Raw genomic sequence first — 26277 nt, 5'->3', positions numbered from 1 at the left:
TTGATGAAAGACCGAGATAATATGGTCGAGCGAGATAAGCGCAACGGCCCCTTATCGCAGTAGATTTAGGTGGGGAAGGAAGCCCCTCCATTTTTAGCTCCTTCTAGGTTAGATCTCCAGTAAACTTGGAAGCTTGCCCGTAGCTTCCCGTCTATATGACGACATCATCAGTCGCAACAACAAGAAAGCCTCTGGTTCTGGGGAGTATCACATCGATTACACACTTAACACTGCTTCTATTCGCTATTACTCACATATCACTATTGGTCATTGCAATCCATCGCCGTCATGGAGCATTCTTCTTCGTTTAGCTACGAAGATTCGGCAGGCGACACCCACAAGCAGACTGTCACGTCTCTGCCGCCCGAGGTCGTCCAATGCCTCGACAATGCCCGATTCGTGAGTTCTCTCCATATACCTGTCGCGCCTATACTTGTGTTTGCTCTTCACTGACCCGACTCTTGTGCGAATAGCTTCACCTGGGAACGTGTACCAACAACCAGCCCCACGTCTCGCTCATGAACTACACCTATCTGCCCTCGTCGCCGTACTCGACCGAGCCCACCATCATCATGACCTCGAATCCTTCCTCGAAGAAGGCGAACAACCTGGTCGAGAACCCCAATGTGTCGCTACTGGTCCACGACTGTAAGATCGCCCACATACCCCACCAGCCATTAGGCGCGCGCGCACGCGCTTGACAAAACAATTCTACTGACACCCTTTTCTCTTCTTCAGGGGTATCGCATAGACCACCCACCCAAGGCCGCCGCCCCTCGGGCGGCTCCCCGGGCCCCGAGCACCGCTCGAGCCTGGCCTCGCTCCTGCAGGACATGAACGCGAGCGCCATCTCGAGCACGAGCGCGACCATGAACGGAATCGCGACCCTGATCCCAACCGGCTCCGACGAGGAGCGCTACTACCGCGAGCAGCACCTCGAGAACAATACGTTCGACTCGGCAGCGGGCGGCGCGCCGGTCTTCAACCGGGAAGCGGAACAGAGCCGGAGTCGCGAAGATGGAGGGAGCGTGTTCCTGGCGGGCGAGGAGGTACGCGTCATCGTGGTCAAGATTCGCGACGTGCGGACGAGCGACTGGAAGGGCGTGGTGCGGGACTACGTACTTGTGCCGGCGGCATCGCACGGGACGGGGGTTAACGGGTAGCATGATTTAAAGAAAGCAAAGATGAATTCGAAAAGTCATAATGAGTACGTTGATGTCAAGAAGCCAAGTTCTACCTGCCGTTACCTCAGCCGTCTTGTGTATATTCAGTAGGATGCTCATGAATCGTGACCCAATCTACTTAACTCTCCGCTATTTTGTCGCATATGTACATCGAACTCAAGACCGATTTTCCCATAGTTTCCTCAGCCCAGTCAGACCTATAAACACGGCCTCGTCCGTCCGGATGGTGCGGCTGCCCTGCCCCGGCAGGATATTGACCCAGTGGTCGAAGAGCTCCTTGGTCTTGCCGCGGACGACGCCCATCTCCTGCAGGGCCGGGTCGTTCTCGGCGGCGTGCTCGATGCCGCGGGGCCCGCCGAAGACGATGAGCAGGTGCTGGAAGTTGGCGAGGTCCTTGACCTTCTTGTCCGGGAACGCGTTGGGGATGGGCGTGCCGCGCTCCGACGTGCCCACGCTCAGGTCGTAGCCGCCCTCGTACGCGCACTGCTCGAACGCGGCCGCGAGCGAGCCGCACCGGCGCACCGAGTAGCCCCAGTAGTAGCCGCCCTCGGTGCGGGGGCGCGTCCGGGTGGACGGGGGGCCGCGCGGAACTCGTCCTGCTCGTCGAGCTGGACGGTAATGCGCGTGTTGGGCGGGATGTCGTCGTCGATGGCGACGTAGGCCTTGCCGCCGACGTCGACCATGGTGCCGCCCTTGGCGGAGGCCGACTGCGACGTCGTCACGCCCTCGCGGTAGGGCAGCCACTCCGAGGGGTGCGGGTGCGACGGCATGTCCAGACTCGGCAAGAGGCCGGCGCCGCGGAGGTTCGGGTGGATTGGCATCAGCGCCTTGCGCATGAAGGGCGGGACTTCGAGGTAGTTGAGCAGGTGCTCGACGTAGCCGCACGGGTCCAGGTCGCCCATGTAGCCGCTCGGGTCCACGTTGCGCGGCCGCTGGGCCGGGTCGGAGTCGTCGTAGATGACGACCTCGTCCACGCTGAAGACGGCCAGGGCGCGCGCCAGGTGGTTGATGACGCTGGTGCGCTGGTCGTCGCGGCGGCACCTACGAGAGGAATGGTGAGCTCTGGTACCCTGATAACGGTCTCGTTTTGTTTGGGTTTGACCGGACCCCAATACTGGGAGGCTCAATGAGAGGGCGGTGAGAATGTGGCAACTCACAGAGAAAGGATGCTGCCGGGCACAGCTATGGAGGGTGTCCAATTCCGGCCTTCTGTCGGCTGGAAGAAGGCACTAGGCTTGGAGGTGTCGACATAGTCACCATGTTCTGACACCTTCCGCTTCTGGTATTTTGTCAGTTACTGGACTTGGGGTTTTTCATGGTAGAGCTCAACGCACCTTATTCCGGTCGCCACCGCCGTAGTTGTAGGACATGGTGGGCTGCTGTGAGTTTGGATAGCTCACAGGAAATAGCAGCAACTTCTAATCGGGACTACCACAACTTTGTCTCTCAAACGTAAGTCAGACTCAGACCCGACAGAACTATTAAATCTTAGAGAGACGACTAGCCCAATCCTCGTTATCGGTTCCAATTGGGTATTCTGGGGTTGGCTGGGCTGGGTTTTGAAGGCAGTCGCAAGCTTTTTGCAATCGACAGAGGCTCCATCTGCTCGAAATTTTAGTGGAGACGTACCTTCTGCGGGAGCGGGTACGTCTGCAGTAGGTCGAACTAGAACTTCCCCACTAACCTTGAACGTCTTCAAGAATCAGGTCAACCGGGTTGTGTTTCTTTATTTCAACGTTTAAATATTGTAGTTGTTCCATTCTATCGATGTTTTAATACCTGTAAAGGATACCTGAATTGAAAGTCCCTCTGCTACGTTTTACTCGTCGTACTCTTTCTTTGTAGGCGTCTGCTTCTCTGCGGCGTTTCGGGAGAGTATGCAGCAGGCGATTCAGGGAGAACCAGCGATGCTTGAGGTGGTTGAGATTCCAGCGGCACCTCGGGAGAAGCCCTCTTACCTCGGCGAAGTTCTGGTCTCATCCTTTTGAGTTGCGATTTGGTCACCTTCGCTGCTGGACTGACTGGCCCGCAATCCCGGCTCGCTTGATGCTGGAGGGTGTTGGTTCGCGTCGTCATTATGTGGCTCTGTTTGATCCAAATCGCCTTGCAGGTCGTCCGGCACTCGGGGTTCCGCCTGCGAAGGGGGCCCATGTACATGGTCGCGTTCGGGAGCCGCTACCGGTTCAGGACTTAGCTCATCGAGTAACACCTCGTGCAAATTCTGTTTCATGCTTCCAACTCATCCCCGGAAGTATGCCCCAGTCTCCATTCCAGATTCCTCTCTTCATCCAGCTACTCTTCACCTTTTCGTAGGCGTTTGTGTTGATGTCGGCCGGGTCTACAGCATCAGACCCTTCAGGCCTCAACTAGCCCCGGCTTCGGTCACGCTCTGCTGATACGTGGTCGATAAATTGATGCAAGGGGCGTGATGCCTCACGGTCGCGCATACGCATGGCCAAATGTTCCTCTGGCTCGGACGCCGGTTTGATTTCAAAAGGCTTTTCGTGCTTCCAGCATCCCAAACCAGGTGGTGCATCTTCCCACTCGTCATCCCAGATGCCTCGCGCCTTCCATTGTCTTGTAATAACATCAAATGCAAGCTCAATCTTATCTTGCGGCGGCTTGTTTATTGAAGACGGCAGGTAGGGTGGGTCAGTTCCGTCATCTACACTTGCCTGGACAATTCGCCATGCCTCTTCGATCGACTCAGCATACCATTGCTCGCGAGGAAGCGCGGCATGATACTCTAGGTGGAGCTGAAGAAGTCGCTTCTTATAGCGTCGCTCTTCCTCGGTTGGCGGAGTGAGACTTGGGAATTGCGTCGTGTCGCCTGATGGCCCGCGTCTGTATGAAGGCGGGGAATCCCCGGAATGGTCCCGTGCACGACCACGTCGCCCCGAACTGTTGGCCAACTCCACCGGTTCTGCGATTACCGTCGTGAGGCCGTCGCCTCGAATAGTGTCGTTCATGGCTTGGAGGGGGGGGGGGGAGAATGGGGCAATGTCTGGGACGATGGAGCTAAATGATGAATCTTGTCGCGTGAAGATGAGACGAATGCAGTTCTTTATCCTCGGAAGGAGTAGGAAATGCGTTGCTCTGGCATGTAATGTTAGGTTGGGCATCTCAGGAATGGATAAAGCACAAGGAGCCAACGAATATTTGACCCTGCTTGATCTTCATTCCTGTCTGCTCGCTTCCCAACACCGCTCGTAATATCAAACCACTTTACGCTCTTTTTAGCTATCGTCATGGGCGGTGTTGGGAGACAATTAGTGACAGGGATAACGATGAAGCAGCGACAGATCTTTGTTGGGTCGTTGTGCTTCATCCATTCCTAAAAAGATGCCTAACCCAACATCACATGCTATTGCGATGCATTGCTTTTCAAAGCTTATCAATTCAATAGATAATACCATAGTTCCAATACGGTAGGCCACACCAACATACTCTAAAGCCTGCTGGTTGCTGTACCAGATGAAGTCCCAAAATGGTTCACGTCCGATATCAATAACTGTCTATATCCACAAGAGTCCCGTCGCCTACAATAACGAGTCCTTCGCCGTTGAAGCATTTGACAAGCGTTGAATATTGGTCATCTCTCTAGACGGCCCCGCCGTGTCAGTGAGCCGTGGATGTTTTGCGAGCGTAGTGGCCTCTCTCGTCTTAATCAGCTCCTCGATTTTATCGTAATACAGTGATGCCCATAGCAACCGGAAACAGACGAGGTCGCGGTCCCGGCCGCCCATCTCAATGAATTCGTTCATCACAGGCTGCACGACTACCTTGCGCTCGCGCTCCGGTCGAAACGGCGTCGCCTTGTCGCCAAAGACCTGGCTCGACTGGTGACTGGACATATCATAGAACATGATGACGTTGGTTTGCGGGACGATCTCGAAGGTGCATTGGATCTTGGAGATGCTGAACCCCTCAACAAGAACGTCCCCGTTTCGCCCTAAGGTGGCAAGTGTGGTGCTGCCCGCCGCTGAACGCACATGACCGATATCGAGGACCTGTGGACCATGACTGGCTGATGCGGAGACGAGATGCTGGTTGGAAGGATGCTTGACGATATTCTCGGCATTTACCCCGATAGGATATAGAGAGAATAACGTAGTCCACGGTTTATTTAAACACTTTTTAAGACCTCGTATAATAAAATATAAATTTATTTAACTATTACGTTTAAAATTAATTAAAACTATTTAGAATCGTTTTCGTTAAACGCTTCTATATTATTTTAACAAGTACGAGTATTATACCCGGGCTTTCCGTAGATTTTATAGCGCTATAAGCGCGTTCTAAACGTTCTTATACAACTACTCCTCCTCCGCGATTCGTTTTATAACTATCTATTAATATCCTTTTAAGACTATAAGGTTTTTTTAGTTTATATACGAAGTGATCCTCTATTTTATAGCCGTTTTTTTTATACGGCGGCGTCGGCTAAGCATTTTATTTACCTCTCGTAATACGGTTACCTCACTTTTTAAAAGAACGAGCTAATATATAACTTGCGTTATACTTTTCGCAATATAGTCAAGTTTAATAAAAAGTAATACCGAAGAGCTATTTTAATACCGCGCGATTTGATTTCTTATATATTCGGTTTAAAACTAAGCTTTATTTAAATTATTTAAGGTTTTTAATTCTTAAGGTATAAATAAATTAAAAGAGGTCGCCGGAGGCGTTAACGTATATAGTTTTATATTTAATTATAAAATAATATATTCTAGATCGTATAGTATAAGTCCTGCTTTTTAAAAACCTCCCTAAATATTTAAAACGGTGAAAATCGCTTAAAACGCTTAAAACGCTAGTAAGAAGTCCTCTTTTAAGATATAAATAAAATACCCTTATATAAAACCCTCGATTTCTTTCTCGTATAACTTTTTTAATGTACGAAAATAGCCGATATTAAAAGGTTAGAGTTTATATAATAAATAAGAAAATATATAAAGTATAATAATCGAGTTTTTTTTATAATAGAGCTCGAAAATTATTAAATAATAGCTTTTATAGCCTTTAAAGATTAATATGCGATAAATATTTTTTATACGAGACTTCGTATATTTATTAAAGTATTAAATCTAGTCCTCACCTCTTTTATTTATAGTTTAACCGTTTTTAATAACTATAATTACTTAATCCTTTAATAATAGGCTGTTTTTATATTAAAAAAAGAGGTGCGATTTCTCGGTAAATATAATGTACGGAGGGATAGCGTAACTATATAATCCGACGCCTTAAATAATTATAACCTATTCTTAATTCTCTTATTAAATTGCCCTAAGCTTCTCGTATCGATTAGAAGTGGTTACGATTATTTCGGACGAGATTTAACCTATAAAAAAGCCGGTTTCGTCGAAATTATAAATATCCTCTTTTTAAATCTTATACTTATAAATTATATTCCGTATAAAAGTAAACTACGCGCGATACGCGTCGGGATTTTTATAAAGGATTTTTTAATAATTAATTCTTCGATTAAAACGCGTCTAGAAGTCTAGTTATCGTCGTACGAAGCTAGAGGCTTAATTAACGCCGATATATCCCGCGTCGCATTAATAGAATAGTTAATTCGCTATATTTTTAATACTACTTATTCGAGGCGGAAATAATCGCGAATTTAGATCGATTATATATTATACGATTAAGCACTCTTCGAAATTCGTAAGCTTTTATATTAATAACTGTATATCTCGTTATAAAATATCACCGCGATACTAGTAACGTAAAGTTATATAAAGGATATTATATATTCATACTACGGATTAAGCCAGCTGACGGTGCTACGGTCACCCCATGCAACGGCGACCTTAAAAACCAACAATAATACTATATAATAATAATATAAATAATTTAATTAAAAATTAATATAAAATCTTAAAAATATTATTTCAGTCTCGAAACGCTTTTATAACATTTTTAATCTTAAATTTAAAGTTAGATTTAATTATAACGGCTTCCAGCGCCGACGATAAAGGAGTAATAGCCTGGGGTTTTAATATAACGCTATTTATTTCCTTCTTAACTACTATAGTATCTCGTATACGTATAAACTTCTAATTAAGGTTAAGCATTACTCTTTTCTTTTTTTTACCTCTTTTTTTTCTTTAAATTACTTTTTAAAACTAACTTCTCATGTTCTAATTAGCCGATCTAGCCGTTTAAAATACTTAGACTTTTTTAAAACTTCCGGAATAAAACCCGGCGCGTTACGCTATTAAAAATAATATTATTATTATTAAGCATATCCGCTAACTTTTTAATTTAACGGCTAGTCGTAAGTATTAGTAACGCTATAGAGGAGAATTATTTATTAAAAATATCGGGGGGAGGTTTAAATAGTCCTGCCTTTACTTAATTTTCTATCCTCCGGTTCCGGCTATTAAAAAGCTTATTAATATTACGAGGGAATATATTAATTACAGCTTAGCCGCTAATTATTATATACAGTTAAAAAATAAACTTTTTAATTAGTTTATAATATTAAAAAAAGTCTTTTTTATTTATATTTATATTATTAAACCCTATATAATATAAGGTTATTTTTTAATATATTAAAAGGATTAAGATCTAAAGGTTATAATAGGTATAACGAGTATACCGGAAAAAAGAGAAGTTATATTTTATATTTTAAACACGTTATAATAAAATTCTCGCTTACGTAGCTAGCGTAATTATTTAAGATAATAAGCCGCCACTAGTCCTCGTTTTCAGGCTTTATATAAGGGATAAAAACCTTATTTAGCTATACTAAAGCCAGCTCTTTATTAATCTAGCCTTTAAGGGATGCCGTAAAGACTTAATCCTTTATAGTATCCGTTAACGAGTCCTCTTCTTCCGGAAATTATTACTACTGGACCTATTAACCTTTAAATATAATAAAAGGAGGCAAAGCTCGGTTTAAAGCGTTATTATATTTAACCGTAAAAGCTTATTTTCAGTTAAAAGAGTTTATAATTAATATTCTTTTTATTCTAATAGGTTTAATAATTATTATATTCGTTTTATAACCGAGCTAATTATTAATCTCGTCGATATTAAACCGAAACTCTGGAGGGATCGATTTTAAAATAGGATTATTAAGCCGCTCGAAAAACTCGATAATTTTTTCTACGAAAGTTACGTTAAGCCTTAAGAAATCCATCCTTTTAGAAAAAATAATATCAATAAATAAATAGCGAGTAATAAATCTTTTAATTTAATGTTTACCGAGGATTATATTAATCCCGTTAACTTAAAAAATTCGTTAAGCGAATATCTAGAAAATAACGTACGCCGGTAAGCAGCCTAAATTATATTATATAAGGTACTAAGTTACGATCTAAGACTTTTCCGCTATTATTAAAGCTTAGAAGGATTTATTCCGTTGTTTTATAATTTTACGGCCGTAAATCCGAGCTTTTAAAGTTATTCTAAAGATATTATGCTTCTCGGCGGCTTGTTTTATTAACGAGCTATTTATAACATCTTAAATCGCGCGTTATAGTGCTAACTCGTCAAGTTTACGGCCTATTAAAAAGAGGAAAAGAAAAGGAAAACGATGGTATTATTTAATTAATTATAAATTAAAAGCTGACTAGTTTATATACTGATTTATATGTGGTATTATTAAGGGCTATCTAAATTTAGGGGTCGCCGTTACATGGGGTGACCGTAGCACCGTTAGCTGGCTTATATACTTAATTTAAGGTTTTTTTAAAGCGTTTAAAATATTAATTATATATCGCTCTTTTTTTATTAGCTTATTATTATAAGTTATAAAAATATAAAGAATAAAGTATAAGTTATAAAAAATTATAAGAAAGTATTTAATTAAACCGTATATTTAATTAAACCGTAGATTACGTTATAATTAAAAAATAATGTAATATACTTAAAAAGATCGAATAAGAAGCTATTAATATAAACCACGTTTTAAGAAATATCTAGGGAATATTAATTTATGTTTAATCTTTAAAAGACGCCGTGCTGGAGTTCTTCGAATAAGGGTATCGACGTATATTAAAGAGGTCCTTTATAGGGATAATATTATGGGAGTTGGAAGAAGAGTAAGCTGGAACAATTGCAAATAATCCGGGGTAGGTGGCAGTAGCATGCACGGTATTGTGTTAGTTCATATCTGTCTGCGCTGTAACGTTCCCGTTTTGAATATGCAGCGTTATGGCCAATGAATGGAGAGCATGCATATGCGCGCGTAGTGCGTCCCCGGATCGTTGTGATAATATGCAGGGGTTCTGAGTTGTCGCTGCAGCATCCCTTACAACCCCCGCTTTCCACCGCGGCTCAGTTCAGGGGCCCTTCCCTCTAGAAGCATGGGGGCAGGCCTTGGATGCCGCATCGTGTTTGATATCTCTCGAAGTTGCGGGGAAGAGCACAGAGCCAAAAAGGCCGGTAAAACCGCTCAGGATGCCCCGAATTATGGGAGTGAGGTCGGCGACCGACCCTTTCTGAAGCTTAGATCGCCTTCTTGATCATGTCCTCAGCGACCTTCGTGTTGAGTGACTTGGACGTTTTATTGTCGTGGAATGAAAATAGCAAGTAGATGGTGGGAAACCAGGGGACGATTCCTAAGTCTGGGTCAAGATGGATCGACTCAACATACCAACGAATGGACGGGGAGCTGGGTAGAATTGTTTCGTCGACTTGTTTGGTTGAGCGTAAGAACATACAGAATATATCAAGTTAAAACCCCGGCGAATGTGAAAGAATAGGATACTTGCCCAAGCCGATCTCCTCAATAAGCGAGATCACACGTTCAACTTCTAACTTGTGACACCTTACTATCGTCACGTGTGAGGCCAGTTGGAGTGGTGCCGTTAATTACTTGAGAGCATAGGGTTAAACATTTACAGGGAAGCTCAAATAGGTTTATGCGATTAGAGGTCCGTTCCAATTTTCATTACGGAGTGTATCTGTACGTGTTGGGGACAGTATGTGTTTGCACATAATCCAATAGCAGACAGAGCTCATGCCAGGCGCCTCTATTCCTTCCACATCCAAGAAGGTAGCCGATATGCTTTTGTGCATGATAGCCATCGCATCGGGGCCTCTTCGTGACACCCAATATGGGTCATCCAGCCTCTCCCCAGGGGAGACTTGAGCTCATCTACATGGAACTCGCATAACCGACCCTTCAGAAACATTATTTAGCTGCTTTGAGACAATTCCGACTTCTCGCCACGTTGGCGTGGGTAGCCGAATTGATCTAGAAGCATCCAAGGACGACGCCGAGCAGAACAGTAAGCTTTTCGCGTGTTCCCATTGCTTGGTGTCGCATTGCTCCTCTTGCGCGGTTCTGGGGTTAGATAAATACAAGTCAGCTCATGGTCTCTGCGTTATTTTCTTTGCGTGGCATCTTACCTCAGCAAGCTCCTGGGTTTGGTCGCGTAGTTGCCCACCGCTTCCGAGGGGGTGGTGAAAATGGAGCGCACGAAGGCTTGGTGCGCGACGGCGAAGGCGGCTGTAGTCGCTGGAGAGCGAGATGCATCCGTGGCATGCAGCAGCTGGTCGACTACTTTGTGCCCATCCTCAGTGCATAATTCGGGAACCGGCAGTTGGGCCATGTTTAGCAAATTGCTCGTACTCAACGGACCCGTACCCTTGGTGCCGTAGTCCTGCATAGCAGCGGCAACAGCTTCGGGTTCCTGGCGGAAATATGCATCGAGCGTGTCCACATCGTCGCGCACTTCTAATGTCAGGCCGGTAAATGCGTGGTTTTGGAGATTCTCGCCGACGTGAGGGTTATCAACCACGATATCGATGCCCAGGCGCTGCAACAATTCAGCACCACCTATCCCTGAGAGTTCGAGGAATCGGGGTGAGTTAATGGCATCGGCAGAATGTATAACCTCCTTGCGAGCTCCAATGGTTTGGGTAACGCCGGTCTTGGAAGTAAGCTGTACCCCTTTCGCCACAGCATCGCCGCCTGATAGAGGCTTTGCGAGTACCACCTTCGTCACGGTAGTCTCTGTTCGGATTGTCAGGTTGGGTCTGTGCCGGACTGGATCCAGATACGCGTTGGCAGCATAGCTCCTCTGCTTCGTTTTGGGATCAATAGTCTCCGGGGCGATATTGGGTCCGCCTAGACGACCAGAGAGGGGATCAGTCCTCGGAAACCCCTCCGACTCCAGGCCTTCAATCCAGGCTTTCTCCCAAAGACTCTGGGGCTCAGCAAGCGTGACCTGGACTGGGCCTTCGCCTTCGGTCACGCCCGATGGCTTGTGCAGCGTAAACACCTTCTTCAGCGCCTTCTCGTACGCATCATAGTGCCAGCCCTCGTTGCCCAGATTCTTCCATATCTCCACCGTCGCCTTGGACGCCAAGGTGAAGAGGAAGCTGTTGATGTCACTGGAACCTCCCAAGGCTTTGCCCTGAGGGACCACGATCTGCCTTCCCAGGTCTTTTTAGGGGAGCGTAGGGAAGGTCCAATCCGCTGCAGAGTTGGTGAGCAGTGGCCAGGCGCCCGGAGTCAGCGTGTTCTGGTTTCCGGCACGATCTTGGCCTGTCTCAAGAACGAGGACCTGTAGGTTCGGGTCCTCGGAGAGGCGATTCGCCAGAACGAGGCCCGAAGTGCCGCCGCCGATGATAATAACGTCATAGGTCTCTGAAGACATTATTGCGACGTGTTGCTGAAAGGTGATAGAAGATCTCGAGAAAGGTTTGTAAGATGGAAAACCTCAAGTCTTGACGTCTGTCTGGGAACGAGGGATAAAGATCCAGGAAATAACAGATATAAGTTGGTATCAATACAGGTTGGGCCCTCAAAGCTGAGGGGTTCCCCCAGATACGACACTTTCGCGGATATATTCCGGGGCTTCCAGGCGTTGGCTGTTGGTTATTGTTAGTTAATGACAGTAGCATCAAACCCTGTAAAAGGGAGTGATTGGCGGCTGGGCGACGCAAGGGGTAGCAGGGAGAAAAAAACATACGTTATGCAGGTGCAGGGGTATCCTTCCAGACACGCTATCCAGCCAACCTCCTCCGCGTAGTATACATCGTAGGAACACGCAGGCAGATGGCGGGATCCGCTCAAGCTTCGTAGCGCGCATGCATTTCCAACATATTCGTTAGGCTTGGGATTTACTTGCAACTGTCAGCAAATATCGTCAGTCACATGGAACATGTTTGTGTGTGTGCGAATATTCGTTTTGGGAAACAGTTGAATCAGCTGCACCATTCGCGAATCTGTATTATGAGGCTGGCTGAGATTTACATCAATCTTGAGTCTATGGTTGACGAAGAATCTTGGAACGCCCCAGTTTAGACATCGAAATCCAAATACTATGGTTGCCCCCATCGCAATATAGAATCCTCAACCCTACCGATTACGCTTTCCTCCACGTCCGCTTGGGACGCCGGGAGCAGGGTATCTAGTACCATGCCAGCGCCAATGGCGGGGAGGATCTGGAGGCAGACCCATTCGGCAGTACTCGAGCGCCTGGTGAGTACGGTGTAGGAGCCGACACCAGCCGTGAGCAGAGCGAACCCGATGTTGTGTAGCAGCTTGTATCGCCCCCATTTGGTGAGCGCAACGGCTCCAATAGCGGCGCCGGGCACTGCAATCAAGTTGATGGGCAGAATCTGTACGCCTGACCGAGTGGGCGTTGACAATTGAACAGCTTGGAGATAAAGAGGCAGGAAGAAGAAAATTCAGTAGTTCAGCATAGATATAATGAAGGTATTCACATATACCACTGCCGAAGTACGATTTGCGAAAAGTCGAAGCGGCCTACCGACGTGATCATATTAGCGCTGCATTCATGGACGACTGGGGAACGACACGATGCGGGGGTGGAAAGGAAAGCTGCTGGGTACAAACATCACGGGCTCCGGCACCCAGGTTGAGCCTTCAAGCTAAAAGAATCCGACGAGTCTAGCGAGACCAATGATGAGCGGGATGAGGACATAGTAAGATGACCATGGGTACACGGAGCCGGCCCAGGTAAGCGCGATGAGCACAGATACTGTGGATGCCACCAAGATGAAGTTGCCCGCGACATCAATCCGCTTGAGTTTATCCCATGTCTTGGTTTCCTTGTTCTATTTGACACGATAAAGAGCCATAGCAGCGCGAGAGAGACACCGCCGACAGGGAGGTTGATATAGAAAACCCATCTCCAAGTTGTATGTTGCATAATCGCACCGCCGACGACGGGCCCGATGGCCATGCCGACGGCGTACGTCATGGCGAGGATGGCTTGGTAGCTGCTCCTCAGCCGGAGAGGCACCAGGTTGCAGATGACAATGCCCATGATGGCGGTCATGCCTCCGCTCCCGGCCCCCTGCACGGCGCGGCCTGCAATCAGCATGGCGCCCCCATTGGCACCGCCAGCGAGGCCGCTGCCGAGCGTGTACAATGCGACAATGCACAGGGCAACATGGCGGCGGCCGAAGAGGCCGGCGAGCTGGCCAGTGAAGGGCTGCACAACGGACGTTGCCAGGAAAAATATGTTGGTGACCCAGACGTATAGTTGCTTCCCAGGCCTAATTGAGAGACAACTGTGGGTAAGGAGGTGACCACGACGGTGTTTTCCAGCGAACAAAGGATCTGCATAGTACACAGAGCAAATATAATGGACCAGAAGCGGTAGTCACGCTGGTATGCGTATTCGCTCTGCGGTCCACTTTCGCTTTTGATGGTCTGGGGCTGTTGTATATCGACATCCGCGGCGCCAACCAGCACTGCTGACGACGTGTCTGTATCCCCTTTACTTGGCGGCATTCTTATGTAAGCAGGACCGTGGGTGTTCGAGAGATGATTGAAGCATGGGATTGGGGAGGGGATCGATGAGAGGTGGCATTCTATTTGATATCGGGTCTTAAGCACGTCACACAGCAATCATTCTGGAAACGGAAGTAAGGGGGAGGGGAAAGTGACCTCAGTGCATTACGGCAGTTTATTACGGCTCAATCAATGCATGCCACCCTGGAAACAACAACCAACAACCAGAACCCCCCTGCTTCTAGAAGCATGCAGGGAGGCGTGGAGGAGCCGCCCATCCCAGATAAATGGCTGGTGTTTCCAGAGATATGGAAATCCTATAAGGACAGTATTATCGGACTTCTGGAGACTGCCAAACAGGCGATGAATTGTTACTGAGTCTTGCATCTCCGATCCTAATGTACAGATCACCTCTAATCAGCAATTTCTAGTGGCAATTGCTTTATTTCATGCTTCAAGAACGACGATGTTACGAGAGTGTGCGGGACTTTGTAATCTCGATCGATGCCCTCCTCAGCTGGACTACTGTCAACTGCGCGCACACAACGTAGGTGTTCAGCTCCTGAAACTCGGGCACCCTCTCTGTCGACGCCGCGTGGTCCGGAAAGAGGTCATTCCGTGCCACCCCGAAGAAGGGCGCGCAGTGGTTCTTCTTCCACGCCATCTGCACCACAGGCGGCGACAGCGGCAGATACGCCGAGGACTGGAGCACGCCGGTGTGATGGCACACATCGACCCCCATGAAGACGACGGTCGGCCGGTCGGCCATTGTAAGGGCTATGCTGCACATGTGGCCCGGCGCGTGGCCAAGGAGCGCCGAGTAGGGGGAATGAGCCGTCGCCAAATGTACCGTAAGTGTATTAAGAAAAACAATAGAAAAAGGGAGTTGAGACATTTACCCTATGTTCAGCTATTATAACCCCCCTTCCCGGCGTAAGGAATCCCATCAAAAATGAACAGCCGCATAAAAGTACACTTTGGTAGAGCTCGGATTTCGGTTCTTTCGTTTACTTCTTTCCGTTCTCTTCATGTGGAGTGGGCATTCACTTTATACGTAGGCTCAGCACCTCCATTAATGGGCGTGTTCCTTGCAGGGATTCGTGTTGTATTTTCAGCTTGATCGTGTGGCGCACGGCACAAACCAATAGTGAGAACCCCGAATGAGACAGACTACCCAATCTCAGCTTAGCAATGACTGGTATTCGAGTCCCATGTTCCGCTATGGCCACTTTTTTGATAGCCATAGTTCGGTCTGGACCCAACCAATAGCAGACGTCTAGAAGCGTCCCTGGATTTCTGTGGCGGGCCTAGGCTCATCGAAGTTCTCATGGGCCAGACATGGGCTCTTGCCTTCCATGCCGAGACGGGCTCCCAAGTATTTTAGGCGGCCTTCTATTCGAATAGCGTATACTAAGGAGCTTCTTTATATATGGGCGAGGTGATCGCCCTCCGTGTGTTGAATGAGGCCAGTCATAATACTTCCTCGCTAGACTACACAACATCCCAACTGATATTTTGCACTATCACCATTCATCATGGGTATTGGAAAAATGACCATCCCTCTTTTCATCTCCGCCTTACCGGAGGGGATGCCGCTGACCATCGACGAAATCAGCAAAGATGAACCCGCGGGCTTCTGGGCCCACATAAGCCTGCCCAACGCTATATCCTTTCCCCACACCTTCCGCCAGTCAGACATCGCCGCTGGCTTGCCGAACAACCAGCGCGGCGCCAAAGTCGCCGAGCTGCAGCTGGGCACCGGCGGATCGGGCCTGGGCGGGGGCCAGGGCGGCTCCTTCCTCGTCAAGTTCACCCTGAACGGCCGCCCGGACGCGCACCCGAACGCCCACGAGCTGCGCGACGTCCAGGGCCGCCTGACCATCGGGACTTCATCGTCAAGGTCATGCGGGGCGGCGTGGACGCTATCCTGGCTGGGCATAAGGTCCTGTGGTCCACCGCCGCCGGTATGGTGGCTTCCATAGGGGGTGTAGCGGTCGCCGTCGTATCTTTTGGGGCCAGCGCTATAGATGGGATGTAGAGAGTAGATTCCTTGGTTTCAACCTAAGGTGTATTGAACACGATGAAAGCGCTAGAATAAAGACGGAAAATGACTTCAAGCATTAAATATTTAGACTCGAAACTGGATGGACACTTCCTGTTTTGTAATTCAAACACAGCCGCGTTTATAAATGACGTTCAAGGTTCATTAATATTTAAAGTGGTCGTAGGTGGTGTTGAAGTAATCAGTTTTAGCTTTTATGGCTTTATAGTTATAAAGTGAAGTTTAGGGAGAGTAAAGCAATTGGTCATAAGTGCGGCATTCGGCACCGAGACGGTAGGGATATCCAATGGATCAGTAGCTTAGATTGCTTTACGCAGCCATGCCGGTATAATCGCCTTGAACTTCCCATCTTTCTCTAATCTTGGCTCTGTCTCCTCGCCGTCGGGCAGCGTGCTGGCCTCCAAAACACTTTCGTCTCCAGACTCAGCCTTTTGCAGATTGGCCTGCCACTTCTTGAGCGGGATCGTTGCCAGACTGCAAAGACAGGTCTGAACACACTGGAAGATAATCATGGGAAGGTATAACTTCGTAGCCACCACATCTGACACTCTGGAAAAAATCAGAGTAACGAGCGGCACACCCAGCGCCGGTGTCTGGTGGGGACGCAAAACGCGACGGCGATGGCGTCTTCCCGCGAGAGGAAGAGAGCTGCCAAGAAGAGCGACGCCGTCATCCAGAAGATCAGGAGGCCAATGTCGACCAGAACCAGGAACGCGATGTCGGTGTCCCGCAGAGTCGAAAAGGAATCGGAGGCAAAAGCGCCGTCGAAGGCTGACCATATCAAAACCAGCAGGGCGAACGAGGCGAGTCTTCTGCCCCTCCAAGCGGTCATCACCTTCTCGTTGGCTTTGGGGAAGAAGTACTGCAGAAGCTGGCCGACGACCTGCAGCGGTGCCTCGTTAGCGCGTGCACGATGCATTTTCAAGGAGGGCGATGGGCTAAGTTGGAGTGGCTGGACGGGATGCAAACCTACCAAAGGAAGGAATAAAGTCAAGCCTAGTTGCTTGAAGATATTCTGAAAGATGAGACTGTACTCATTTGTCGACGCCTTGGGGAGGATAGCGGTGTACCATGAGTCGATCGATGCGTACGTGGTAATCAGAACGGTCGACAAGGCGGGAGCGATGACACTTCCTAGGACGGACTCGGTCAAAGTGAGTGCATCGTTTCCGTTGGACTTCTTGGTCATGATTACATTGAAAGAGAGCCTATTTGTACGCCAGTTTATGAGCTGAGCGACGGGGACTGGATATAATAAGATTTCCGCAGAAAAAAACACCGAAGAGACGGATGGGAAAAGAGCCTTGTTCCACTCACGCAGTCGGGAGACATGCCATAACCACAAACCCGTTGAGGAGGGCAGCGTCCACGGCCCCTGGCTTGGTCGCGGCGGCCTGAACAACGGCCAGCGCCGTGGCCGAGGTGAAGAGGAAACACCCGCATTGGATCATGACATGGAGATGCCAGAGCCGTAGGGTTCGCATCAGGACTGCGGTGGACACGGTACAGCCATTGATGAGAAATATGACAGTGACGGTAGAATACTGTACCGCGGTTTTTCGAAGCTGTTGGTTGGGCGCCTGCACTTGTGAGGCCACCAAGATGAGTATCAAGAGCATTATTATAAACCACTGATCACGAGCGAACCACCACGCAAACGACAGAGTCCTGGAGGGCAACGTTTTCTTGGGGGGCTCTACGTTGGTCTCGCCAGTCGGGTGGGTAGACGATGCTTCCATGATGTGCGGCGTATTATAGATCCGGAGGGGCCAATTTCCAAGCAATTAGTTTGGCTCTGTTGAATGATACGAGAAAATATGAGGCCCTATTTCTTCAGCCAGAATCTATGCAATATCTCATCACGACAACAGAAGAAGACGGACACAAAAGGGGGGCAAGCCTGACCGTGGGTGCTATTCACTTCGGCTCAACGCTTGCTTGCAGATACAGACACGACAGGAATACTCCTAGATGCTCACGTAACAAGAACTTTTGGGCTTTGCCCGAAGATCCGATAATGGAGTCAACCATGCACCTCGCCCAAGAATTGCGAAAATGCGGTCCGCGCGCCATCACAAAATGACGCGCCGTAGTGGCTCTCCTGAGAGGTTTCTCCGGGCGCATCCCTGAATCCGTCGCCGATTTTGCCGACCTGTCCAATCCAAACAACGGTGATTATCAGGGATCAGCACGAGCCGAGTTGTTCCTTGTTTTTCCCTTGTCTATTTTCCCTGCCAAGGAGAATGCGACCCTTGGAGGCTCTGATTTCCCGGATGCTTATTCTAAACAAGTTCATAGCCAAGTCGGCAGAGCGGGAGCGGATTTCGCATTGCCCATCATCTGCCTGTGCGTGCGCATGCAGGGCACGATGACCTAAGTCCCGCTACGTAATGGCTTGCTGTTATCGTAAGGGGGAAGTCGCCGGCCTTTTGCGCCCAGGTCATAAAGGGCCTTGTTTGCATGTGACCCTACTGCAGCGTTCTGCTGTGCAATCTGGTTGGTCAGTTGATAATAGACCCCCGGTCCCCCACGACGCTGAGTCTCGGCCAACCGCTCTCGTATACCGGAATTCACCAAACGTAATAGACAGTAGGCACACGTTGCCCCCTGAAAGTCTGTTTCGTACTCTTGTACGTGAGACCTGGCGTATATGTACTATAAGTACATCATGCGTCGCCCATACCACTGTCGTTTTGAACTGTATCACAGTTACTCAGGTGCCGCATATTTCTATCGTATTATTTCTTTAACACTTTATGTTTCAAATGGGACGCTCGTAGTAGTCCATATGTGAAAACGTCATGTTAATACCTCATCTGCAGTCCGAAACAGTATAAGTCAATCAGCAAACTTTCAGGGGGTAACGTGTAAGTCATAATCTCATCTCGCGAGATAAGGCCAGTCTTACCTCTTGGCTCTTGGCAGAGTTTCTGCATCACTGCCGGTGAACCGCAACTGCCAACGCCTCCTCATCCGACTTCCGCGGGATCCTGAAGGGTTCATACTGAACTGATTTTGCCCAATCAACACGAACGAATAAATCAACGTGAACTTCAACGTCACCATGGAGCGGTCGAGACTTATTTTTCAGAAGGATCACATGCATATAAGTTATCTAAACCAGTAGTAATTCCTCCGGATTGTGCTTCCCAAGGCAATATCCAACTCGCATAACCAAACTGCTGGCGACGATAACAGCAAAAATGATCTGACTGGTTAGGCCTCGATGCTCCCTCCAGGCAGATAGATTCTCCAACGGCTGTACGGAAAGGCAACGTAACAGATGCTCTCAAGATAGCATCGATGTGATTATACGCATCGGTAAATACTCAAACTCGGAAGATGAGAAATATTTAAAGGGGGCCTGCTCACGACCAAAACCTCAGTTTCTTTCTTAGAGGGCCAACAGATCATAGCCCTATCCCTTTTCAGAGGAGATATTTTAGAACACTTCAAATCATGGCTGCCATGAAATCTTCTATGCATATTTTGGCGCGTTCGACGCGCCCTTTCGCTCGTCCCGTCGTGCGGTCACGCCATTCTCTGTCTCTAAGCCGGCCCCTTAGCTCGTCACCCGCGCAGGGTAAGCCTGCCATGACCATGGACTGCGCGGCGGAAGGGCCCGGCAGCTCAGGCGACGCCGAGTTCCTGAGGAAGATGGTCCTGTCCTTCCCCAACATACTCCACCAGGACAAAGCAAATTTGTCGGAGCAGCAACAGCAGCCGGCCGACCAGTACTTCGAGTTCCCCCTCGGGGCGCGCTTCTCGGCGCCCACCCGTGAAGTCGGCTTGAGCATGCGGGACATGGTGTCCTGCTCGCTGCTGGAGCACGGTGTCGCCGCCATCGAGCTGGGCTTCGAGGACGAGAAGAGCGACTTCCTGGTCGAGCTGGTGAAGCAGATGAACTTTGAAGCGGATTCACACTCCAGCACTCAAGGCCCCCTTGTAAGTCAAGAAAATCATCATCACTATCGTTATTATTATCACCGTAGTAAATGTCCCCTTATACTACCCCATCCCTCCCACCACGCATGTAGCATTACTACTACTATTGCTACTCTAAGTAGTATCGTACTTACGTATAGTTACTACTTGAAATCAGACATTTCTTTTTCCAAGTACAGATAAGTGAAATTTGGCAACGGCTTACTTACACTACTTCCCAGTGGGACATCACCCCCAAGCCCGAAGGCATCGAAAGCACCAGCCCGGGCGCGACAGCCGCGGGCCGCGCGCACAGCCGCTCGCACGGCGTGGGCGAGTTCGCATGGCACACGGACGGCTCGTACGAGGCGCGCCCCCAGCGCTTCTTCGGCTTCCACATCGTGCGCCCGGACCGGCTAGGCGGCGGCGTGTTCCGGGTACTGCCGGCGCAAACCCTGATGGCATCGCTGAGCCCGGCCGCGGTCGCGGCCCTGCTGCGCACCGAGTTCGACATCCGCGTGCCCGACGAGTTCTACAAGGGCGTCGCGACCAACCGCGGCAAGCTGCTCGACCTCGACCCCGCGACGGGTCACTATTTGTTGCGGTTCCGCGCCGAAATCCTGCCGGACCCGCCCAAGCCGGGCGATGAGGCGGCTAATGCTGCCGTTGCGGAGCTGAAGCGGTTGTTGGACGACCCGGAGACGAAGGGGCTGCGCTTGCCGGATGACGTCTTTAAGGAGAATGTCGTTCTGCTCATGGACAACTCGCGGTTCTTGCACATGCGCACGACCATAAACGATAAGAGGCGGCTGCTCCGCCGCATTCGGTTTCACCCGAAGAAGGCATGACTGCGCTACTTGTCGTGTCGTGGTGGAGGAGGAGAAAGACGGAAGGCACCTTCGCGAACAGTGGTAGAGCTGCGAGGCTTGGGGGGAACAAGTGGTGCGAACTGTCAGAGCTGTGGACGATGCACTCTTGCTTCGTAGAGGATATAACGGCGGCAGGGATTGGCGAGTTTTCCTTTTCATATTAGGCTCTTAGAGCTCTGTAGACAGATGTCATTAAGTACTCAAGTATTATTATTATTATTATTATTAATAATACGCCGTAGGCCGAAAGCTTTCGGTATATCTACCTAGTTCCTTGTATAATAAACCGTGCCGAAACTAGATTAAAAATCTACGCTATTAATATTAAAAAAACTTACCTTACGTGCTCGACGTTATTATACTAGTTCTCACCTATTAGGTTAATAACTTTTATTTTAAAGCCTAAAGAGATTATTTAAGTTAAAATAGTCCCCCGATCTTTATTATTAATTTATATAGCGATAATTAATCGGTTTATAAAAGTTACTTTATAATAACTTTCGCCGTATTTTTTTTATAATAAGCGTTATTATATCGTAACGAGTTCGTAACGGATTAAATATTAATTATTTTATTAATTAAATTTTTTTTTTCGAAATCTTTATAATATAAGATTAAGTGTTTAGTTATTTCCCGCCCTTTACCGTAATTATATAACGGCGTCGGGATATTTAAAACCTAATAAGTAAATAAGAACGATTTAAGCCTTATTCTTTTAATACGTACTTATATTAAAACCGACGCTTCGTATTTAAACATATCGTTATAACGACGGCACGCTTTTTAGTTTAGCGGCGACTTTATAATTAGTTCGCGGCGGCTTTATATAAAAATAATAATATAAAATTATCTTTATTCTTATTTTTTTTAAGCGCTTATTTAATTATTTAACCGTTTAATTATTATTTAATTAATATTAATTAAGCGTTATTTAATTATAAAGTTATAAAAACTTTATTAATAACTTTTTAAAACTTCTCTTATTTCTTCTTCCCTTACGCTTTATTCGTTATTAATAATTTCTACCGCCTTTATATAAACGTTACGTAAGAGCTACAATTTCTCGGTAACCTCCGTATATATTTCGAAACTAACCGCCCTCGTATTTAAATAAAGGTCGAGGGGAGGAACTACCGCTTTAATTTCTAGGTAGTATTAAGGGGTTACTTTATATACCTTTATTACGATCCGGAGACAGGAGTTCTAAATTATTATAAAGTTAAGGGCTAGCCTTTTTTTAATATCGGCCACTTTATACTAAGCCGACGCTCCGTATACTAATACGCTGCGTATTATTTTTATATAGAGCTCTTTCGCTTTTCGTACCGAATATCTTTACGTTAACGTTACGAGCTTAATAAGAACTAATATTTAAGTTATTATTTTCGTTTTAATTTTTAAAATATAATCCTTTTATTATAATTTTTAATAAAGCTATACACTAAAGAATTTTATTAAAATTATTAGCGATATAACGGCGTTTCCGAAGTATACTTATAGCGTATAAACTTTTCGCGTTTTAATAAAATAAATAAGCTCGCTTTTTTTAAATTCGAACTCTATCTTTTTTATATATACTTAGCGGTTATAAATCTCTTACGCTCTTTTTAAATTATAATAGTTCGTAACGTAGTCCGGTTTTATAATAACAAGATTTATATCGTTTACGAACTTAATAATAATAAACTATTCGTAAACCTTTAGCTTTTTATATAAAATAATAATATAAAGAATAAAAAAGATTAATAATAACGAAGAACCTTATAAAATATTAACGCGAAATTAGATCCCTTTTAACGATTTATTATTAAAATAAAAATAAACCTATTTATTTATAATAAAGCTCTCGATTTATTAATAAATTTAATCCGGTAATCCCTTTTCGCGAAGTATAATAATTAATTTCTTATAATTAATTATATTAAAATCGCCTTTAATATCGAACTAAAAAAAGAAAACGACGCTCTTTTATTATTACGTTATACGGACGACGTCGGTAATTAATTAAATAATTAGATCGGTAGACCGTTACGTCCTGTTCTTTATTTAATTTTTAAATAAAAGCGAGCATTTTTTGGCTATTTTAGTAATTCGCCAGTTTATAGCCGTCTCTATTACTTTCCCGACCGTATTAAGTAATAAAATAGGTTTTCATTTATTAAGTATCTATTTTTTAATTATTGTTTTATTTAGTTTTAAAATTACGATAACCTTTACCGTATAGAAATATTTAAGGAAGTAGGTAAGCTGGAAGCTCGTAATCGTTAAGCCGGCTAACGTCTAAAAAAAGGGTTCCTTATACGTTTTAAAAAAGTTAATAAATAAAACGTCTTTTTTTAAAACTTTTTAAAATCCCGTTTATTTAATAATATCTCTTATTTCTTTAGCCGTTATTTTTATTTTAATAAAAATAAAGCTAGGGGCGCGGTTCGTTACGTTATTTAAATCTATAAAATTAGCTTTTAAATTAAAGAAAAACCTCTTCGAAAAAAGCGTAGCTTTTTCGTTATAGCTTTACGCCTCGATAACAGCTCTTTCGCTACGTTTTAATTCTAAAATACCTATTATTTATAATTAACGTCCAGCTCCGTAATTAAGCTTATTATTTAAGCTATTAAAATGTTTTAAAGTCGTAAAAGGTAGTAACGATTACGTAACGCCAGTTTTTCGTTTTCGCCTTTTAAACGATTCTTTTTAAATCCGTTTTTAATTCGGTATATTAATTTTAAATATATTATAAAGGTATCGCGAAATAAGCTCGGTATCGTTATTTCGTTATAATCTACGCTTTTTAAACCTCCGGTAATTATTAAGGCGTACCTTTACTAGTATAAGGGGTCTTTTTTAACGCTATTATATCGGTAATTTTTTATAAATCGCTTATAAAGTTATTAATAACTTAATCTAGTTCTTCTGGGCTTATTAACTCGATAATATCGGTTAAACGTATTCCGGTTTCTGCTCGTACTAACCCCTTATTTAATATTATCTAGTTCTATCCTTCTACTTTCGCTTTATTACTTCGTAACGAGTTAGCTTTTAATTTAACGCGAATAACTTACGCTTTATAATTAAAACCTTTTAAATTAAAATCTCTTTTATATAAAATTATTATTCTTTATATTACTTAGGCTAAGTTTAATATAAAATCTCTTTATTCGTAACATTATTTCGTAATTTCTCTATATAACGTAACTAATTTTAAATTTTATTAATCCGTAAAAGTAAGAAAATTATCTACCCTATATAATTTCTTACCGTATATATTCTAAAATAAATAATATATATTAAAGTTTCCGACGAGCAAGTATCGCCCGGGGTACGAGGTCGTATCGAGGTCGCTTAAAAAGCTCTATTACCGAGTAGTTTTTTAAATTAGTAAGTATATAAATTATATAATAAAGCGGCTACTTTTTCTTATCGGTATTATAATAATAACTTAATTAAGGCCTGCCTTAGTTTTTAATTTAATAATATCGGAACGTTTATATATATAAATAATTACTCGGTCTTCGCTATAAATTATTTAATATTTAATTATTTTTAAATAATACGTAGTTTACGTATAAAAGTTCGTTTATACTTTTTATAATATTAATATATCGTACTTTTTTTAATTAATTAAAATAAATATCGTTATTATTTTTAATATTATAACGTTTTAATACATTACTTATAAATTTATAATTATAAAATTATAATAATATTTTATATTAATAAAAAAACGGTAGTATTACGTTAACTTTACGAGCGTATCTCTTTATTTTAATTACTCGTTATCGAATTAAACCGTAAGCGGCTTCTTTTTTAAGAAATTATTATATACCCTTTTTTATTATTAATAAGGAACGTCGCCGGTAATAATAAACGCTTTATTCTTACCGAGCTATTATTAATATTACGGATTTCGAACTAGTATAGCCGGTAAATATAGGCTTTTTTTACGCGCTCTTTCTATTAGGTTACTACGGGGCAGCTATAATTTTACGCCGTATATTCTTTACCGTAATTAATATAATATTTCTTACCTCGTGGTCTTTTTTAAAGGTACGCCTAGTTTTTTTAAGGTGTACTATTATAAAGTAGTAGCCATATCGCTACTATTTCCGATAATATTTCGTTACGTAGCTATAATTATAATAGCGGTAATATTATTAAATACGGAAGTTAGCGTTATACGGTTCGTAATTAAAGATTTTAAAGTTTTATATTAAATTATTATTATATAAATCTTTCGTAGTTTAAATAAAGCTTATATATAAAATAAGGGAGGCGTAATATACCTCGGAATTCTTCGGTAAACTACGCTTATATTTCGAAATTTTTCTCGGGTTATATTTATTTATAAATAAGTTACATAATAACGCGGCTTTATTATAAATATCTCGTAGCTTCTTCGTTAAGATCTCTTTTATAATTATTACGAGCTCTTTATAAATAAATTACGCGTTACGTTTAAAAGCGTTTAAAATTCATTTATTATTTTTTTATATATATTTTCGCTTCGTTTTTAAAAATAAAAATAATATCGTTATTCGATAACTTCCTCGTCACAATAGCCTCGCTTTTTTTAATTACCGTATTAACGCTTTATACGATATTTATTAACCTCTTTTTTAAATATTATTAAATTAATTTACGTTTTTAATTATTACTTCGCGGTTTCGGCGTATTAAAATAATAATTTTCGATTATTAAGCCGCGGGGTCGCTATTACGCGGCGCGGATATAATTTAAGCTTAAGACTTAATTTATATAGCTTTAAAATCCTACGTAGCTTAAGTAACGGCTTTTTAAATTATTTTTTATAATTCCCCGCGGGTTATTAGCGCGTTATTATTATTATTAAGGTGCGGTTGTAACTCGGTCGCTTTAATTCGAAGTTCTTTAATTATTTAAAAAATCTCTTTACGAATCCCTTTAGAGGCCGCTAAATTAGCGATTAGTTTCTTTAAATACTTAAATCCTTTTTCGATACCTCTTTTCGATCTATTTTTATTATTAGGACGCGTTTAGCGCGTTTAGTTATATACCGCGACGTTATTACGTAAATAATATTAACTCTACGCGAGTCCGGCGCGACCGGCGTTAATAATTATTAGATTATTTATACCGTAACGCCTTAGCTGCGTCCCCTTAATAAAAGTTCGGTTAAATTAATTCGACCTTTTAGGTTTAAATAATAAGGTTTGTTTTTAATTATTTAATAATTCGATCGAGTTATCGATAATTTTTTCGTCTTAGGTTACTTCGAAACGCTTTTTAGTACTCAAGTAATTAGATCGTTATTCCCCTTTTTCTAGACCCACCACTACTAAACACTGTTATAACGATATACTATGTTCGCAAATTAAAGTAACGACGCATCCGTGTAGGCTTTTAGTAAAAGATTTATTATGTATATAATATATTAATGTTTTATCCTAGTATCTATTGTATACTTTCCTTTTTATGAGGTTAGCTAAAATAAATCTAATAGCAGTAGGTTAATTGCTGAAGCGAAACAAATTT

At 44.5% G+C, this 26277-nt stretch overlaps 10 protein-coding genes across 10 annotated transcripts; 3 read left to right on the top strand and 7 right to left on the bottom strand.

Annotated features, from left to right (window-relative positions):
* Positions 1 to 288: 288 nt before the first annotated feature.
* PG994_008019 (uncharacterized protein) lies at positions 289 to 1163 on the top strand (the record flags this gene model as incomplete). The annotated part of the gene is made up of 3 exons (XM_066859428.1): positions 289 to 399; positions 474 to 648; positions 739 to 1163. 3 exons carry the CDS (start codon positions 289 to 291, stop codon positions 1161 to 1163), a joined length of 711 nt encoding a protein of 236 aa, XP_066714915.1.
* Positions 1164 to 1340: 177 nt separating this feature from the next.
* Positions 1341 to 2554, bottom strand: PG994_008018 (methyltransferase C9orf114; the record flags this gene model as incomplete). Its single annotated transcript, XM_066859427.1, has 4 exons — positions 1341 to 1730; positions 1766 to 2225; positions 2342 to 2463; positions 2519 to 2554. The coding sequence occupies 4 exons, from the start codon at positions 2552 to 2554 to the stop codon at positions 1341 to 1343; spliced, it is 1008 nt and encodes a 335-aa protein (XP_066714914.1).
* A 996-nt stretch (positions 2555 to 3550) lies between these two features.
* PG994_008017 (uncharacterized protein) lies at positions 3551 to 4153 on the bottom strand (the record flags this gene model as incomplete). The annotated part of the gene is made up of 1 exon (XM_066859426.1): positions 3551 to 4153. One exon carries the CDS (start codon positions 4151 to 4153, stop codon positions 3551 to 3553), a length of 603 nt encoding a protein of 200 aa, XP_066714913.1.
* Positions 4154 to 4723: 570 nt separating this feature from the next.
* On the bottom strand, positions 4724 to 5050 carry PG994_008016 (STE family protein kinase; the record flags this gene model as incomplete). The annotated part of the gene is made up of 1 exon (XM_066859425.1): positions 4724 to 5050. The coding sequence occupies one exon, from the start codon at positions 5048 to 5050 to the stop codon at positions 4724 to 4726; it is 327 nt and encodes a 108-aa protein (XP_066714912.1).
* A 5496-nt stretch (positions 5051 to 10546) lies between these two features.
* On the bottom strand, positions 10547 to 11803 carry PG994_008015 (Dehydrogenase citC; the record flags this gene model as incomplete). The annotated part of the gene is made up of 2 exons (XM_066859424.1): positions 10547 to 11589; positions 11683 to 11803. The coding sequence occupies 2 exons, from the start codon at positions 11801 to 11803 to the stop codon at positions 10547 to 10549; spliced, it is 1164 nt and encodes a 387-aa protein (XP_066714911.1).
* A 667-nt stretch (positions 11804 to 12470) lies between these two features.
* Positions 12471 to 13911, bottom strand: PG994_008014 (uncharacterized protein; the record flags this gene model as incomplete). The annotated part of the gene is made up of 4 exons (XM_066859423.1): positions 12471 to 12770; positions 13059 to 13229; positions 13280 to 13673; positions 13769 to 13911. The coding sequence occupies 4 exons, from the start codon at positions 13909 to 13911 to the stop codon at positions 12471 to 12473; spliced, it is 1008 nt and encodes a 335-aa protein (XP_066714910.1).
* A 469-nt stretch (positions 13912 to 14380) lies between these two features.
* On the bottom strand, positions 14381 to 14680 carry PG994_008013 (uncharacterized protein; the record flags this gene model as incomplete). Its single annotated transcript, XM_066859422.1, has 1 exon — positions 14381 to 14680. The coding sequence occupies one exon, from the start codon at positions 14678 to 14680 to the stop codon at positions 14381 to 14383; it is 300 nt and encodes a 99-aa protein (XP_066714909.1).
* Positions 14681 to 15461: 781 nt separating this feature from the next.
* On the top strand, positions 15462 to 15893 carry PG994_008012 (uncharacterized protein; the record flags this gene model as incomplete). The annotated part of the gene is made up of 1 exon (XM_066859421.1): positions 15462 to 15893. The coding sequence occupies one exon, from the start codon at positions 15462 to 15464 to the stop codon at positions 15891 to 15893; it is 432 nt and encodes a 143-aa protein (XP_066714908.1).
* A 379-nt stretch (positions 15894 to 16272) lies between these two features.
* On the bottom strand, positions 16273 to 17712 carry PG994_008011 (uncharacterized protein; the record flags this gene model as incomplete). The annotated part of the gene is made up of 3 exons (XM_066859420.1): positions 16273 to 16522; positions 16585 to 17181; positions 17291 to 17712. The coding sequence occupies 3 exons, from the start codon at positions 17710 to 17712 to the stop codon at positions 16273 to 16275; spliced, it is 1269 nt and encodes a 422-aa protein (XP_066714907.1).
* A 1720-nt stretch (positions 17713 to 19432) lies between these two features.
* PG994_008010 (uncharacterized protein) lies at positions 19433 to 20745 on the top strand (the record flags this gene model as incomplete). The annotated part of the gene is made up of 2 exons (XM_066859419.1): positions 19433 to 19918; positions 20140 to 20745. The coding sequence occupies 2 exons, from the start codon at positions 19433 to 19435 to the stop codon at positions 20743 to 20745; spliced, it is 1092 nt and encodes a 363-aa protein (XP_066714906.1).
* Positions 20746 to 26277: the final 5532 nt, after the last annotated feature.

The sequence above is a fragment of the Apiospora phragmitis genome (genome assembly GCF_038363925.1).
Source record: "Apiospora phragmitis strain CBS 135458 chromosome Unknown utg000007l:2111988.0-4706623.0:1.0-2598199.0, whole genome shotgun sequence".
Classification (NCBI taxonomy): Eukaryota; Fungi; Ascomycota; class Sordariomycetes; order Amphisphaeriales; family Apiosporaceae; genus Apiospora; species Apiospora phragmitis.
This window is presented reverse-complemented; position numbering and strand designations above follow the sequence as displayed.